The 17880-nt window shown below is 47.7% G+C and overlaps 1 protein-coding gene across 2 annotated transcripts in view; it reads left to right on the top strand.

Moving 5' to 3' along the window:
* The window catches only part of ZBTB47 (zinc finger and BTB domain containing 47), a 56020-nt gene extending 43552 nt beyond the window's left edge, over window positions 1–12468 (top strand). The window contains exons 3-6 of one of the 2 annotated variants that reach the window (XM_018558651.1): window positions 386–533; window positions 1474–1589; window positions 3883–4027; window positions 11961–12468. In XM_018558651.1, the coding sequence (XP_018414153.1) occupies window positions 386–533; window positions 1474–1589; window positions 3883–4027; window positions 11961–12358 (807 nt within the window). In that variant the 3' untranslated portion in view covers window positions 12359–12468. Of the gene's footprint in view, window positions 1–385; window positions 534–1473; window positions 1590–3882; window positions 4037–11960 lie in introns of both variants that reach the window. The other variant, XM_018558650.1, reaches the window with a different exon arrangement.
* Window positions 12469–17880: the final 5412 nt, after the last annotated feature.

The raw sequence follows: 17880 nt of genomic DNA, 5'->3' as shown, positions 1-17880 counted from the left end.
CTCTCTCCTGGCTCACCTTGCTGTATTTTGCTGTGTAAACTAATATTCTTTGACGTAATACGTAGCACTACAACCCCCAGTATCCCCCAGAAAGGTGTCGGGGAGCTCGGCTCAGCAGTCTCAGGGTAATAGGTAATCATGTGTGCACAGCGAAATAAATATACCGACATGAAATAAAGGGGCCGCCATTCCCCTCCTGATCTACCAGCATCAGCTCTGAGAGCTACTGCGAGATCCCCATCTACCTAACGGGCCCCCCTGCTGTAGTACATTCTGTCTCCCTTCAATTGCTATAAGTGGCATTTATTTGTAAATGTTGTGCTTATGTTGGGTACATTTTGGTATTCCCGCTCGTCTGCTCATGATGTCTCGCTCTTTCTTCCAGTGTTTAACGTGTGGGAAGACCTTTAAGAAGCTCTGGTCCTTACATGAACACAATAAAATTGTACACGGGTACGCAGAGAAGAAGTTCTCCTGTGACATCTGTGAAAAGAAATTCTACACGATGGCCCACGTCCGCAAGCACCTTGTCGGTGAGTATCGAGATAACAATCTCCTGTGGAAGCTCGTAGAGGCGCCGCGATGGACTCGTTCTGTCAGAGCTCTTCCAGATGCTCAAAGTGACTCTAACTTCAAGCAGCCAATCGGGTTGCTGTATTCTGCTGATGGCACTCATGCGATCTGTTGCTTTTGAAGCTTTGAAATGTTTTGATAGGTGGTTTAGAAAATGACATTTAGCTTCCTGCTTCAGTACTCCTTTCTAATGCAAGCAGTGGGGGCGGGCTCGTGGGCGGGGTTATGCAAATATAAAAATGCCTTGCTGGGCGCAGGTCAGCCTGGAAGACTGTGCGTTCCTAGGCAGACTGTATTTACACGCAGACCACCCTAGGTAACGTCCACATGTGATGCTGAGCCTCCATGATTGAAATAACTGAAATCCAGTGAATGAAAGGGGCGTGTCAGGGTCAGTCAGGCTGGGGAGGAAGTAGCTAGATGACGCTGGATGTCCTCCAGCCAGGAAATGAAGCGGACTTTATCTGTGTTGCGGCAGTTTCTAATGTAAATAATGAGAAGCTCGCAGTGTGCAGTGACATCAGAGGAAGCCATTTCAGTATAGGAGAGGAGCCGGTACCACCATGCAAGACTGAAGGGGAGGCCGGAGGTCAGTTAGAAGACTGAAGGGGAGGATGGAGGCAGGCCCGGCGCTAGCGCAAGGCAAGTAAGGCGGGCGATGTTTGCGCTATGTTTTTGTTTTTTTTTTACTTACCTTCGTAGGACGGAGGTCAGATAGAAGACTGAAGGGGAGGACGGAGGTCAGATAGAAGACTGAAGGGGAGGACGGAGGTCAGATAGAAGACTGAAGGGAAGGACGGAGGTCAGATTTACGTTCTTTTTCTATACGCTGTGCAGATTGAATTTGTCGTCTCTGTAGGAATGTTACGTTGACTCCTTGCTTTCTTTCTGCTCTGACAGCCCACACGAAGGACATGCCATTCACATGTGAAACGTGCGGAAAGTCTTTTAAACGCAGCATGTCACTGAAGGTCCATTCTCTGCAGCACTCCGGGGAGAAACCCTTCAAGTGTGAGGTGAGCGTTCAGAATTCACTCCAGCAGTATGTGTGAAGTCGGCGCAGAGCTTTCATTTCAAGGTACAAAAACCAAAATGCCTATAGGATCCATGCAGGTCCCCTTTTTCCCATGCCTTGTTCTGCACCATGTGGTTTCGGCCATCTTTGTAGGAGAGCAGGGCTTTGCTTCTTCATGCCAGAGCAGCCCTGCTGATGACTAGTGAACTGGTGACTGGGGGGTAATGATGATGAAGTAGCAGCGGGAGCGGTGGAAGAAGCACAGATTCACATAATGATTGAAGCAGGGAGATCCTTGCACTGCAGGTCCTCAGGTACAGCTTCCCCTCCAGCAAGGAGAACACTGAGCAGCACAGTAGTGACATCGCCCCGATCTGGTGACACCAGCAGGCAAAGGACGCAATGCCTTAGATCAGAGCTCAAAATTTCAAGTCCTGAGGTACTAGCCAGGCCTTAAAAGTTACCCGCCACCAGTTGCCCCACCTAACCCCAACCCGGCCCGGGCCTTAACTCCACCAGGTCAGCAGTGCAGAGGTCAGCAGTGCAGAGGTCAGCAGTGCAGAGGTCAGCAGTGCAGAGGTCAGCAGTGCAGAGGTCAGCTGCCTTAAAAGTTACCCGCCACCAGTTGCCCCACCTAACCCCAACCCGGCCCGGGCCTTAACTCCACCAGGTCAGCAGTGCAGAGGTCAGCAGTGCAGAGGTCAGCAGTGCAGAGGTCAGCAGTGCAGAGGTCAGCAGTGCAGAGGTCAGCAGTGCAGAGGTCAGCAGTGCAGAGGTCAGCAGTGCAGAGGTCAGCAGTGCAGAGGTCAGCAGACCTGAGGACTGATAAGTGGGAGAGGCTAGCATGCCCCCTCATAGCTGGGAGCATCAGATATTTTGCACTAGCCGAGGTGGAATAGTGATAATCGTGTACCTATCACACTCCTGACCGCTGCTCCATCAAGATAAAGTGGGTGCAACGGTAATCGACGTATGGCCACCGTCCCTGTGATACGAAGAATATGGATACCGGCACTCCAATGGTAGATGGAACACGCCGTCACGTAGGATCCCCTTCATCGGGCAGAACAAGTGAAGTTTTGTTGTCGCTCTGTTGTTCTTGTTCTGCCCGATGAAGGGGATCCTACGTGACGGCGAAACGTTGCACTAGTCGTGTAATGCTCTTGTTGCATGTAGGTCAATAAATAGACGTGTTCCATCTACCATTGGAGTGCCGGTATTCATATTCTTGGAGTAGAGATAAATCGGATTTCCAAGTAGCAATCTTTCAGGTTTACCAGACAAATCTAACTTCTTGCCCATGTACAGAGCTGAAGCGCTATAAATGAGTATACTGAGCTTTGGGTGACGGGAGGACGCTAGTTTGTGTTCTCCCGTGACCCTTAGAAGAACTATGGGGAAAAGCCCTGACCCCATAGTTCTCCTTTAAGTCAGAGGAGAGACTTCCTCCCTCTCTCTCCTTAGTCTGTTCGGCCACATTTATGGCTTTTTCACAGCAGGGAAAGCTCAGTTTGCACACACAGCTGATTAAAGGAGAACTATGAGGCGAGTGAAAAATCACTCATCCTCATAGTTCTAGCCGACGTGTGACAATGAGACTGTCACAGGTCGGCTCAGTAGATCGTGAAGTGAGCGAAAAACACACCGTCGCTCGCTCACTTGTCGATCTATCCCTGCAGAGAGCCGTGACTGTCACTCACGGTTCCCTGCAGGGATTTCCCCCCCCCTGTCCGATCCTCCAGCGCTGACTGGCGGAACGGACGGGGCAGGGGGCAGAGCCCGCTGTCAATCACGCAGCTGGGTGGATCTCGACAGCAATGTCGGGATCCGTCCCGGCTGCGGCGTCTCAGTATACCGCGAGCTGTAGCTCGCGGTATACTGAGCTTTGGGTGACGGGAGGACGCTAGTTTGTGTTCTCCCGTGACCCTTAGGAGAACTATGGGGAAAAGCCCTGACCCCATAGTTCTCCTTTAAGTCAGAGGAGAGACCTACCCCCTTCTCCTCCCTCTCTCTCCTTAGTCTGTTCGGCCACATTTATGGCCTATTCACAGCAGGGAATGTGCGTTAAGGTGCACAAAATGCCTGCGGCCTGGTCTTCGTTGTGCACATGCCTGCTGCTGTGTACTGTTATGTATGTCGTTTTTTCTGGATCTGCTCTGGGTATAGGGTTCTGTATAAGCAGCTTTTCACTTGATTTATTCTTTTTTTTTTTTTTCTATAGGTTGAGCTCAATAGACCTTCTTTTTTTTGTAACAGTGTATGTAAATTTTCCCTTTTTTGTTTCCCCCGACCAGAATTGTCATGAGCGATTTCAGTACAAGTACCAGTTGCGGTCACACATGAGCATACATATCGGTCACAAGCAGTTCATGTGTCAGTGGTGCGGGAAAGACTTCAACATGAAACAGTATTTTGATGAACATATGAAGACCCATACCGGTAAGGAAAGTAAGGAAATTCATTTAATATCGTTTTTTCCCCTTTCCCGTGACACTACCCCCCTCCCCCTTCCCTTAATCAATCCTCATTCCAGTGTCAGACCATCCCATGAGCCCCGACCCACATGGTTTACTGGACCACGCATCTTGGCCATTAAAGCTGAACTCTGGACATGAAACTTTATTTTAAATGTATTCCTTAATAGTAACAAAAGATTTAAATTATCTTTATGTGCACCAAATTACCCTGCACAAGGAGAGAGAGCAGCAGTGAGCGGTCTTTATTACAGGAGGGGGCGGAGACAAGACCAGTCACCCTGCACAAGAAGAGAGAGCAGCAGTGAGCGGTCTTTATTACAGGAGGGGGAGGAGACAAGACCAGACACCCTGTACAAGGAGAGCGCAGCAGTGAGTGGTCTTTATTACAGGAGGGGGCGGAGACAAGACCAGTCACCCTGCACAAGGAGACAGAGCAGCAGTGCACAGATCTGGAAGAAATACACAAAGCACAAGAAGAACACACAGGACTCTTGTAGGAGGACAATAGTTACTTATCCCGAAGTTCAGCTTTAAAGTAAACTTGGGGCAAAACCTTTTTGGTTAGAGCGGGGGAAAGGTTAGAACCTCTGTCATGTTTTATTCTGTCCATAGAGCAAAGTGAGGACACCTCTGCCCAGCAGGGACACAGACCATATTAAAAACGTTGGCACATGTTCTGACCTTTAACCCCATTATATCCAAAATTATAAAAAAATATTGTCTGGCGTTCTGGTTTAAAGATCTCACATGACCTCACAACAGTTGCCATTCCCAAAGCAGAGGCTTGCGCAGGTGGATTAGAGCTCTAGTGCTGCACCCAACCCGTCATCAGTCCGCTAATTCCTGCAACACACCTGACGACAAAAATCTGTATCCGTAGGCTGAATGAAGCTTAAAGTTGTCACTGTTCCCCCACATGGGCACATGGGCATGGCAATACACTGAACAATGCAAATTCACCTGACGCAGAGCGGATAGATACAAACCTGACTGTTCCCCTATCACATGACCAGTCACCTAAAAATGCGTGGAGAAAGCTATAGCTCTGAATGACAGAACCGTCAAATCCAAGGGAAGCCATGCGTAAATTGTATTGCAGCCCGAGTGCGCAGCCCGGTTTTTATTTACGCACCTGAGGATTTTGAACACGACATACGTCCTAAAAAACTTAAACAACATCATCTCTTAGGGCTTGTTCACACCAACTGCGGTTTACGCCCCCCCCCCCCATCTGCAGTGTGATCGGATGCGTGGCAAAACATTGCCTGCGTTCCATTCCACTGCAAAAGGCAAAAAATAGTCTGCCCTATTTTTTCTGTTTGAAGTGGAACGGAACGCAGACAATGCTTTGCAACGTGTCCGATGGCACTGTGGGCAGGGGTGTGTGGCTGCGGTGCCATTGACTTCAATGCACTGCCACGCCCCAGAACGTGGGGGGAGGGGGAGTTTTTTTGAGCGATTGCGGTGCTTTCCAGCAGCTACTGCTCTGGAATGCACCGCAGTTGGTGTGAACAAGCCCTTACGTCCTGCCGCTGCTATTACCATCAATTACCGCCTCTTAAAATGTAAAATTGACAGCCCGGAGTTATATTGCACAACAGGGCGCGGCTGTCAAAATTCAGCTCTGAAATGACACTTGTAGTCCACAAGTGTCACTGAGAAAATACAATGAATCAATGATTTGTTACATTGTATTTACGGTTTCAGTCCTAAGGTGTGACCTTCCATCTGTATATGACATCACTTATAGAACCCTGACAAGTTATTTTTAATAAAATGTATTCTTTTTTTAAACCCCTTATTAAAGTGACACCAAACTATGATTCAATAGCCTGAACTAATAACAACAATGTATCTTATTTGTATCACTCGGCTGTAGATCCTCCAATCACCTCTGAATTGGTGCTGACACTGTCCTTCCTTCTGGAAGGTGGCTACTTGTGTTCCCCATGGTCCCTGTGTGTGTTGTAAAGTAGTCACCGCTCCAAGCTCACTCCCGGGATGGACTACAATCTCAATACAAATTAGTAAACTAAACGTGAGATTGTAGTCCTTCCCGGGAGTGAGCTTGGAGCGGTGACTACTTTACAACACACACCGGGATCATGGGGAACAGACGTAGCCCCCCTCCAGAAGGAGGAACAGTGTCAGCACCAATTCAGAGATGATTGGAGGATCTACAGCCGAGTGTTACACAAATCAGATACATTGTTGTTCAGAGTTAAGGGACTTGAATGTATTTTTACGCCTCATTCAGGCGGCCATACATGTCCGTGTTGTGTACATGCCCATAAACAGGCCGGTTCCAGGAGGGACAGGTGCTGCGTGTTATTGCATGCAGCAGCCTGTTCTTCCCGTGTTGGTCCCAGTTGCCGCCCTTGGATGCCACACTGTCTGCGTCCAAGTGCGGACCCGCACACATGTGCCGTTCGACTGTGCGGATGACAGCATACAGCTGCGTCCCCCCATAGGGAAGAGCCAGTTGCTGCGCGCAACTACATGCAGCACCTGTCCCTCCCGGGATCGGCCGCGCATGGCCGTCTGAATGAGGCCTAAAGGTTTAACTACCTAGTTTAGTGTCACTTTAACACTTATTTAACCCTTACCAGCCCTAATAGACTGCATCCTCTTCCCCTTCCCCAGTCTACGCCGATAATTCTTAGGGGCGTAGACTGTCCTACAAAAGATTACCGTATTCATAGTCAGTTCTGATCTTTTTTGTACTGTTTTTAATTGGTCGATAAGCAGAGATTGGCCATGTCTGTTGCTCCATTTTATATGAATAAATCCTTTTTCTAAGAACAATGTCAAACCTTTGGTCTGTCCCGATCTTTAAATTAACCCTTGGACTCCCTATACTCTATAGGTAGCCCGAACCTTTTTTGTTTGACTTATGCTTTATATCGGTTATTGATCTGGTAAGACGGACCCATCTCCAAGGGTAAAACATTCAGAGCTACTGTATCTCCAGAAGTAAAACAATGCCATTCTTTTCTGCATCCTCTCCCTCCCCTCCCCTCCCCGCCCTTTAGGTATCATTTTTCTGGGTTCGTCATTTTATATTTTTTTGATCTTTACATTTTTTTTTCCCCCTTAATTTTATTCATTTTGTTTTAATTTTTCCGGCATTGCATAGAAACAAGAAAATGCGCATAATTCATTTACAAATAACTTTGATATGTTTTGTACCAGTAACATCATTTTTACAAAGGGTAAATTATAGAAAAAAATATAAAAATATCCTTTTTTTTTTTGTTTACAGTAAAACTGCTGGTTTTTTTTTAAACACTGGTCAAATCAATAAAAAAACAAATTTTCATTTTTTTTTTTTTGTCTATAGTACGGATCGCGACATTACTGTCCAGATCCGCCCAGCTGCGTGAGTGACAGCTGGCTCTGCCTATCTAGAGGCAGAGTCAGCTGTACCCTCCCCCGTCCGTTCCTCCACTCAGCGCTGGAGGATCGGAGCGGGAAGGGGGGGAATCCCTGCAGGGAGCCGTGAGTGACAGTTTCATTGTCGCACGTCGGCTCGAACTATGAGAATGATTTTCACTCACCTCATAGTTCTCCTTTAAATCTCATTGAACTCTGCTGAAAATAACTGTCAAGAAAAGAAGGATCCTTCTCCGGGTGTTTTTAGCTTTGCGAGTTGAGCTTTTTGTCCTAAAATAATGACAAAGTATCACAAAACAAACGTCAGAAATGTAGAACTTCCTCTGGTCCAAAAGGGGTGTACAGGTGTGTGCGGTGAACTGGTTGAGGTGACCCCTGCAATACTCATTCTGTGTCATGCCCACTGTGTCTACTTCCTCTCCTGTGTGTCCATCATTTTGGTAATATATTTGTCTCCAGCCCGGGTAAAGTTCATCCTGTAAGGGCCCAGTCACACCTCTGCTTCTAAATCCCACATCCCAAAGAACGTGTGTTACTTTTCATCCTGTTCCGAGATTTACACAGCTCTGTCGCACAGCCCTGCCTGGCAGAGCAGAAGACCTTTAACTTTTCTCTGCTTCAGTAACACTCGCATGTCTTGTCCCACCCTGTCCTTGCACCGCATAGTGCAAAGAGAAGCAGCAACCTGATGAGCTCTGTCACTCTGCTCACTCCTTTCATCAGCATGCTCCTTGTTGGCACTTGAGCAATACAGCACAGTGCATTGCCTTCCAGTGCTCCTTCTCCCGGTCTGAGCTCTGCTGTACAGGGACTGCAGGAGGCTGATGCCAAGTCGAATTTCGGATCCATACACTGCTTGCATTTAAAAATAGATGTCATAATTACAGAGCTGCATTATTTATGACTTTTATATCTGTTTTAGGCTTCCCTCATTGGTTAGTAAGACCAGCCTATCACTTTAGGGGCCAATAGAGAAAAGCAGAGGGTCACACGACCAAGTGACGATTATCATAGAGTTACATTCAGTCTTCCCTAAAGGTATCCTCGGCTTATGTATGTTTGTATTATTGCTCCGATCGCCTCACCGGGGGTTGTCACAGGTTTACTGTCGTGTGACGGAAATCTTTGTGATATGCTGTAAGTCTTTGTGTGACAAGACAGTCACTGACGCACTTCTGTAAATGCCCATCATCTGGCTTGCATGCTAATCCTCTGCCGTCACTGCTTAGCCGTTGACTTACAATCGGCAGGAAGTTCTGACTTCCTCGTCTACATACTGCATTTTAGGTCCGAGTCCTGCCAAGTAACGAAGCGATCGAATCTGCCAGGTAAACTAAAAAATTTCAGAATGGGGTGAACTGCACGCGGCTGAACACCGACGCGTTTTGCTGATGTAACCTATTCATGAGCTGATGACTCTGCATCTGCAAAACGCGCATTATGCTGTCTCTGCTTTTTAACTGAATCCACGTGTGTTCATCTAATTCTGGAAGACATATCACAGCAAAACGTAGAACTTTGCAGGGACTCCAGAGTGGAAGTGAGCCGATCTCGCTCACAGTATTCAGAGGGGGCTGGAAATGGTCACTTTGGGTGTTCCTGCTTGCTGTAAATACATTTTTGATGCAGCTAGATGAATCTGAATTTGAAGCACCGCACCATGGGTTGGTAGTATATAAATATATATATATATTCACTGACTGGCCACCTTGCTAGTACCGGGTTGGACCCGTTTTGTCTTCAGAACTTCCTTAATTCTTCCTGGCATAGATTCAACAAGGTGCTGGAGACATTCCTTGGAGAGTTTGGTCCATATTGACATGATGGCATGACGCAGTTGCTGGAGATTTGTTGGCCGCACATCCATGATGCCAATTTCCCGTTCCATCACATCCCAAAGGTGCTCTAATAGACGGAGATCTGGTGACTGCAGAGGCCATTGGAGTACAGTGACCTCATTGTCATGTTCAAGAAACCAGTATGAGATGATTTTAGCTTTGTGACACGGAGCGTTATCCGGCTGGAAGTAGAAGATGGGTACACTGTGGTCATGAAGGGATGGACATGGTTAGCAACAATACTCGGGTAGGCCCTGGCGTTTAAATGATGCTCCTTTGGTACTATGGGGCCCAAAGTGTGCCAAGAAAATATCCCCCACACCATTACACCCCCACCACCAGCCTGAACCGTTCATACAGGATGGATCCATGCTTTCATGTTGGTTATGCCAAATTATGACCCGACCCTCCGAATGTTGCACCAGAAATCGAGACTCCTCAAGCCAGGCAACATTTCTCCAATCTGTTATAGTCCAGTTTTGGTGAGCCTGTGCAAACTGTAGCAGTTCCCTGTTCTTAGCAGGCAGGAGTGGCACCCGGTGTGGTCTTCTGCTGCCGTTGCCAATCTGATTCAAGGTTGGATGTGTTGTGTTTTCAGTTTCAAGGTTGGATGTGTTGTGTTCTTCTGCATACCTCGGATGTAACGAGGGGTCATTAGAGTTACTGATGTCTTTCTATCATCTCGAACCAGTCTGCCCATTTTCCTCTGACGTCAATAAGGCATTCTTGCCCAGAGAGCTGCCACTCACTGGACATTTCCTCTTTTTCGGACCATTCTCTGTAAACCCGAGAAATGGTTGTGCGTGAAAATCTCAGTAGATCAGCAGTTTCTACTAAGAAAGTTTCTCTCAGCAGTTTCTACTAATACTCAGACCAGCCCATCTCGCACCAACAACCACGCCACATTCAAAGTCTTTTAAATCAGCTTTCTTCCCCATTCTGATGTTTGGTTTGGACTTCAGCAGACCAACTTGACCACGTCTAGATGCCTAAATGTATTGACTTCCTGCCATGTGATTGGCTGATTAGATATTTGTGTTACCAAGCAATTACCTAATAAAATGGCCGGTGAGCGTAGATTTTTCCAATGTAAGATCAAGTACAAGAATATTTGAGCGAGCCAACTCATTTTGTTGCCTTCATCAGGGCTTCAAAGGATACAGTGTATACAGACTGGAATAAAGATACAATGTATGTGATATTTTAACCAAATGAAGTGACGTCAGCAGCTCATTGGCGCAGCTTTGACTCTTTCATATATCTTACATTGGAATAAATCTATATCTGGACTATTGACCCGTGGTGTGGTCCTTCAATCACATCGGCTTAGTTGCATCACAAACCAAGAGATCTTTAGGTGCGTGGAAACCGCCGGCCCAGAATCCAGACACCTTGTTAAGGCAACACTAATGGATAGAAACACCAACAGGACAACCTTAGGGTTCCATTGCTACTTATCCATTCCATAAAGACATTTTTGGAAGCTATGAAGAAAATAAGAACGACTCCTCAAAGGTTTAGGAGGACGAGAATTTATGTCATTATAGAAGTCCAGCGGACACAGCTTCAAAACGGAATACAAATCTAAAAAAAATAATATAAATTGATATTTTTTTGAAGGGAACGTCCACCTTTATGAAGTGTGACCATGTTCCATGTGTTACACGCTCGTAAACTTGGCCTTTAACCCTGATGGAGAGGGAATGCTGTAGCCCCTGAGACTTGTTGGGTTTGTTCTATTTGGACTTCTATGATGAAATAAATACCATTGGGCTCCTACTACTTTTGTGTGGCTCTCTTGCACTTTCTTTGTTCTCCATAACTGCCTCTGAGGCCCAATTAAGTTTGTTCTAAAGAGGAAACAAAAAGGAGGAAGAAGCGCAACGACTTAGCGCAGAAAAAAGATGGTAGAGCGGAGGGGTGAAGAATGGGTGAGATGATTGTACTCGCATGTAATCAGGTGGGTCTGGGAGTTGTGGGTCTCTTTTGAGGTGGTGCGAAGCTTGATATGTCGAACTTCAGGTGGGGACTTCCAATACGGTGACGTGGAGATCAACAGTTTGTTAGCTACGTAACTGGAGTCAGACTCTACAGTATGAATTTTTATGTTCGCACTAAGAAGCAGAAACTGGATCAAGCTCCTCCTCTCCACACTTTATTAAATAGTGACAATTATGGCTTAAAGGGAACCTGTGGTGTGGGCATGCAGGAACTGCTTTCCTCTTCTTCTGGCACATACATTTGTTCCTTTGCTGACCGAAAGGAGACCTTGTGTACGGTCCATGTGGCAGGTGGAGCGTACACAGGGCTGAGGGCTCTCTCCACGCCGCCATGTGACAATGCTGGGTACCTGAGTGGCCAAGCACCATCATGGTCACGTGGCATGAAGAGGATTGAGTCAAATGCTCCCCCATACCTGGAAGTACCCGGAGGCTGAGCAGAGTGGTTGGGGAATATGGAGAATGTGTTTATAGGCTGCCGCAGGGGTGGCATTACATGGTACTTGTTGCTTTGTCCGGTATCGGCAAAACAGAGGTTCATTTTAAAGTGAATCTGGAGGTTTTATTCTGCATTTGTTTTTGATGTTTTTGTTCTCCCCACCTTAACACGTGGCTTTATTTCATACTGGAATACGTGTTGACCTTGCTCCTCTTTATGTTGCAGGAGAGAAACCCTTTATCTGTGAAATCTGCGGCAAGAGCTTCACCAGCCGACCGAACATGAAGCGCCACCGCCGCACCCACACCGGCGAGAAACCTTACCCCTGCAACGTGTGCGGCCAGCGCTTCCGTTTCTCCAACATGCTGAAGGCCCACAGGGAAAAGTGCTTCCAGGGAGGCAACCCTCCGACCCCCGGCAGCCCGGGGACAGTGGCCAGCCTCTCCGCCTCCTCACAGAGCGGCAACTCGCCGGCCCAGTCGAGCCCGGGCCTCTCCCCGACCTTGCCGCAGCACCCCCTCTCCCTGCCCCTGCTCCACTCGCTCCCCAGCATGCCTCCCCCGTCACATCACCTCCCGCCACCACCCCCGCTCTTCCCCGCCGGCCGCATAAACAATAACTAGACCAATCCGGGAAGCGGCCTGACCAATCTGTAGTTCTCCTCAAGGCAAGACTGTGGCACCGCGGACGTCTTGGGGTTTTTGTTTTTTTTAGTCTCTCGGCTTCCTTCTTCCGTCAGACGGAGTCCGGTTGCGACGGCGAGAGGGGAAGCCATCTTGTTGACACTCTCTTTAGCGCTCATGTTTGCACACGGCGTACCCTCAGCATTGATATAGCAGGGCGTGTGAGGCCTGCAAGCCTGTCCCTATTTGCTACTGTGCTTTTTTTAATTTTGTTTTTATTCCCTATTTTAATACGGTCAGTCCTTCATATCATCGGCTCTTGTTTTGTTCTTCACGTCTAACCCCCGAGTGTTCTACAGAAAAGGTCGCACCTTGGTTCGGCGTCGCTCAGGCCCGGGAGAAGCGGAATCAGAAGCTGGTTTTAGTTTTTCTCCTGTTTTTGGTCTGGAGCGATCATGCAAACGAGGAACAGCGAAGGTCAGCTGTCCCTGTTGATGGAAGAGGAATCCTCGCAGACGGCAGATGCCCGCGCTCAAGAGGAGCTGGAAGTGTCCCGGGCATAGTTGCTAAGCAACCGTGGCTAATCTCTGCGCCCGTGACCGAATCACCTTCCCAGTACGGAGATAGGAATGTGGAGACCAGGAATCCGGATCGTCTCTTTCCTTCACGCCGTGCGTTTAATACAACGCTGGTCTTGGCACCCCAGCTATTGCTTCCTGGAAGTAATACCCCCCCTACCACCACCACCACCATCCCTACCACCCTTCCCTCCAAGACATTCTGTCCTCAACATTTAATCATGGCTGCAATGCAAGGAATTGTATCCCGTTACCAGTTAATGACAACAAAGATCATTTGACTTGTTTTTGTTATTTTTACCTTTTGTGTTATATCTGTGTCGTGTTGAAGCTTTATGCTTTTCTGTTCTCATGTCTTGGCTCTGGTGCATCTGTTACTGGAGGAAGAATGACTGCGGTAGAAAAAGGGGGCGATGCAGCGTTTTCAAGAACCGGTTGCAGTTGGGAGGGGTGTCATGCAAATCTCTCAATATTTTGGCTTAAGAAAGAGCCCCAGCAAATGTATTATTAACCCTTGCAGTGGGGCTACCGCAACACTGCAAGGGTTAAGTGCTCGTTTGTGTCTAGGTGCTAAAATAACACCCGAAGCTTCAAGCCCGGCCAGCTGTCACAGTGCTCCCACTCCCTGCAGCATTGGATTCTTCCTCAGCGTCCTCATGTCTATACATTCGCGGTAAAAAAACGCGCGACAAACGCGCATTTCCGAGGGCTACCTGGCTGTATCCCAATGGATACATTGCTCCTGTATGGATATATGGATATAGCTCCTGTACTTCTTTGGGCGTAGGGCGTTTTGCAGCGCGTTCCGATGGGACAGGTGGGAACCATGCCAATAGGCAATCATTGGTTTTCACATGTTGAGCGTTTTACAGAGCGTAGGAACGCGCTGTAAAACGCCCAGGTGTGAACCAGGCCTAACTTGAAGGTGGAGGCTGTGATCCCTGACTCTCGAGCTGAAGACTGAGTATAGCTAAATATCTGGGCGATTTCTAAATGTTTCAGAGGTAACCCTAACGTCTCGTTCACACCTAGGCGTATTGCATATGCGCGTCTGTCGCGCGTTTTTTACCGCGAACGCGCTACAAAACGTTCAGGTGTGAACGTTTTGTACCGCGAACGCGCTACAAAACGTTCAGGTGTGAACGAGGGCTAACCCATAATTAGAATTTAGTATTCAAGTATGAACCCATCATGAGCAGTACTTATAAGGACAACCCCAAAAACTTTACATGCCCCGTATGCTGTGTAATCTGGAGCGTATGCACCTATGGGTGCAGATATGCACATGCTTTGCACATATCTGCCGCATTGGAGGCTGCAGGGGACATGATGTGATCAGAGAGTACCACGTGACGGCCCGACTGCTTAACCCGTGTTCCCTTATTTGCATAGACCGCATAAGATTTCCTAAACTCCTCCCAGGGCAGGGGGTGGCTTTAAGGATCTTCTGTCTCTGGCGGCAAACACAACACAGACAACCTGAAGCCGGCTTGTAACATTTTGGGGATGCTTGTCAACGTTGCTCCCGCACAGACTAAATCAGAGGTAGGCAACCTTGGCACGCCAACGACAAATCCCATCGTGCCTCTGCTTCCCGGGAGCCATGCATATGGCCGTCAGTCTTTCAGTATCTCATGGGACTTTGTGTCCCTTAACAGCTGGAGTGCAAAGGTTGCCTACCCCCCCCGGACTAGATAGTGGGAGAAATGTGCGGGCTTGGTTACAATTCCAAGTGTTTTTTTCCAGCCTACAGTCATGGCCAAAAATATTGGCACCCCTGCATTTCTGTCAGATAACGCACAGAAAATTGCTGCGATTAAAAATGTTTCGGCATTCTCATGTTTATTTATTTTGTTTGTATGGGTGACACAAAAAAAGTGGAGGAAAAAAAGCCAAATCTGGACAAAATTATTGGCACCCTCCATTAATATTTGGTAGCCCAGCCATTGGAAAAAATTACTGAAATCAATGGCTTCCTGTTACCATCAATGAGTTTCTTACACCTCTCTGCAGGGATTTTGGACCACTCTTTCGCCAACTGCTCCGGGTCTCTCAGATTGGAAGGTTCCTTTTTGCTGTTTTGAGATCTCTCCACAGGAGCTCTACGGGATTCAGATCTGGACTCATTGCTGGCCAGTCCAGTACTCTCCAGCGCTTTGTCTGAAACCATTTCTGGGTGCTTTGGGTCATTGTCCTGCTGTAAGACCCATGACCTCTGACAGAGACCCAACTTTCTGACACTGGGCCCTACATTGCACCCCAGAATTCTTTGGTAGTCTTCAGATTTCATAATGCCATGCATGCAGTCAAGACCTCCAGCGCCTGAAGCAGCAAAGCAACCCCAAAACATCAGTGACCCCCCCCCACCATGTGTGACTGTAGGGACTGGATTTTTCTCTTTAAAGGCCTCATTTCTTTTTCTGAAAACAGTAGAATGTTGGGCTGCACCACAAAGCTGCCATTTTGTGTCATACCAATACCAACAAAAGAAATAAACATGAGAATGCCGAAACATTTGTAATTGCAGCAATTTTCTGCACAAAGTGCTGCATTGTCTGACAGAAATGCAGGGGTGCCAATATTTGTGGCCATGACTGTTTAAGCTGAGAAAACTGCCTGTTATCAGAGGCTGGATAGGCCCTTTACACATGGACATGTTAGTCTAAAGAGTGTTTGATAAGCTTTAAAAAAAAAAAAGTATGCATAACTGAGCATAATAATTATTGGCACAATGTAATATCCTGCCATTTAAAGCACCTTTACAGCTCCAGTCTGCTGAGTGAGGGCTGCAGCTTTTAGCAGGCCAGTAGGACCTGTATTCCACATTTTCAGGCTGCAGCTAAAGGGTGCTTTGAGGTCTTCAAGGAAGCAGCTTAAAGCTTGTTAAATGCTTTGCACGTGCTTGATGAAGTTGTTGCTCTTTAGACAAGAGTTTATAATTTAAAGGAGAACTATGGGGTTAAGGCTTTTCCCCATAGTTCTCCTTAGGGTAACGGGAGGACACAAACTAGCGTCCTCCCGTCACCCTAGGCTCAGTATACCGTGAGCTGTAGCTCGCGGTATACTGAGACGCCGCAGCTGAAGCGAATGCCGACAATTGTGCCAGGATCCGCCCTGCTGCGTGACTAACAGCTGGCTCTGCCTCTAGATGTACCCGCCCCCTCCCCTGTCCGTTCCGCCAGTCAGCGCTGGCGGATCGGAGCGGGGAGGGGGGAATCCAGCCCCTCCCCTGTCACGTCAGAGAGCCGTGACAGGATCGAGAGGTGAGGGAACGCCGGTATGTGTTCGCTCACCTCCCGATCTACTGAGCCGACCTGTGACAGCCTCATTGTCACAGGTCGGCTAGAACTATGAGGTGAGTGAAAAGCACTCACCTCATAGTTCTCCTTTAAGGTAAAGCCCAACTTCTGCCAGAACATTGTTTTTTGGATAGAGCAAGGAAGAGTTCCTATCTGGACAGGAAGTGTTGTATCATCTAGTTCTTATACAGGTGTCACAGCTACAGCAAGTGAAAGACGATCTCCCTCATGAGTTCCCAGACAGATCTTAAAAACAAGGGAAACCTCAACCGGAGCACCGGGACAACCGATGAAAGGGTCCAAATTGCTTTAATAGTTGAAAGTAAATCTACATGAAGCAGCCAACAGGTTTTCGGGGGCCAAAACAAACCACCCTTTACCAGGGCCACAAAAGATATGGCAAAGATAGATCTATTGTAGTCCAAACGAAGCCGGGGGGGGGGGGGGGGGGTTGTTTTGTCCATGAAAACACGTTGGCTGTTTTATGTGTTCATACATTATACATACTTCATACAACCTTTTAAAGGCATTAACAAATTGAAAAAATTGCGTGTGCTACATTTCTGCATTGATGACTGCAAAGCATGGCAACTCTGATCAGTGCATGGCGGGTGCAGTGCTCGGGCTCTTACATAGTTTACATGCCAGCCCCCGGGTCCGGCTGGAGCAAGTAAACAATGTACTACAAGTTCCCTGGCAACACCAGACTTGTGGTGGTGCATTCTGTGAGGGCCTCTGCCTTGGTGGCCTATGGGTCTTCTGCTCCTTCCGTTCCCAGTTCCCCCCAGTGCATGGATGACACGGCTAAACACACCGCCTGGCCAGAAAACAATCAACATATCATTGGACTGCATTGACCATTCGCCATGGCATCATTTCTATAAGCTTATGCAATGCCACAGCATTTATTTCCATCCTGAGTTGCACTACTTTTTCACCAAGATCTTGTGATGATGATGGGGGAGTCAGACCACCTCATAAAGTCTTCTCCAGCACAAAGATTCTCAATGGGGTTAAGGGCTGGACTCTGTGGTGGCCAACCCATGTGTGAAAATTTCTGATGCTCCCTGAACCATTCTTTCACAATGTGAGCCCCATGAATCCTGCCATTGTCATCTATGCCCAATGTGCCATTAGGGAATAAAAAAATCCATTGATGGAAAAACCTGGTCAGTCAGTATTTTCAGGGAGGGGGGGGGGGGGGGGTTTTTTTTTGAGCAACTGACTCAACCCCAGATCATAACACTGCCCGAAATCCAGGTGGTAACTTTTGTTTGGCCAGGCAGTGTAGCTGCGCTAAATTAAGAAGTAAAGAGCACCTGAGTAGCACCCCTCAATTCAGGTGGGGGAGTTGGATGATTTGAGGGTGGGGGTTGGGGAATGCGACCATGTTACATCATAATTGTGGGTGTAACATAAAAAATAGAATATGCCTTTAAAGCAATATGGGCTCTTATCAGTTGGGCTGACACTCCGGTCAACTTTTCCTTGAGTTACATCCTGGGTTCCCACTGGAAAGGAGCCCTGTTTTTTATGTGAGTGGCCTCATCAGAGCTCATCCAATGGTTATGCCCACCTTACCTTTTTGAACAAATAGGTCTCAACGGGCCAGCTCCTCTTGGGGATCGCTCAAAACCAGGCAGAC

Source organism: Nanorana parkeri, unplaced genomic scaffold (assembly GCF_000935625.1).
Source record: "Nanorana parkeri isolate BGI_ZX_2015 unplaced genomic scaffold, ASM93562v1 scaffold351, whole genome shotgun sequence".
In the NCBI taxonomy this organism is placed as follows: domain Eukaryota; kingdom Metazoa; phylum Chordata; class Amphibia; order Anura; family Dicroglossidae; genus Nanorana; species Nanorana parkeri.
Note: the sequence above shows the minus strand (reverse complement) of the source record. Positions and strands in the feature narration are given on the sequence as shown.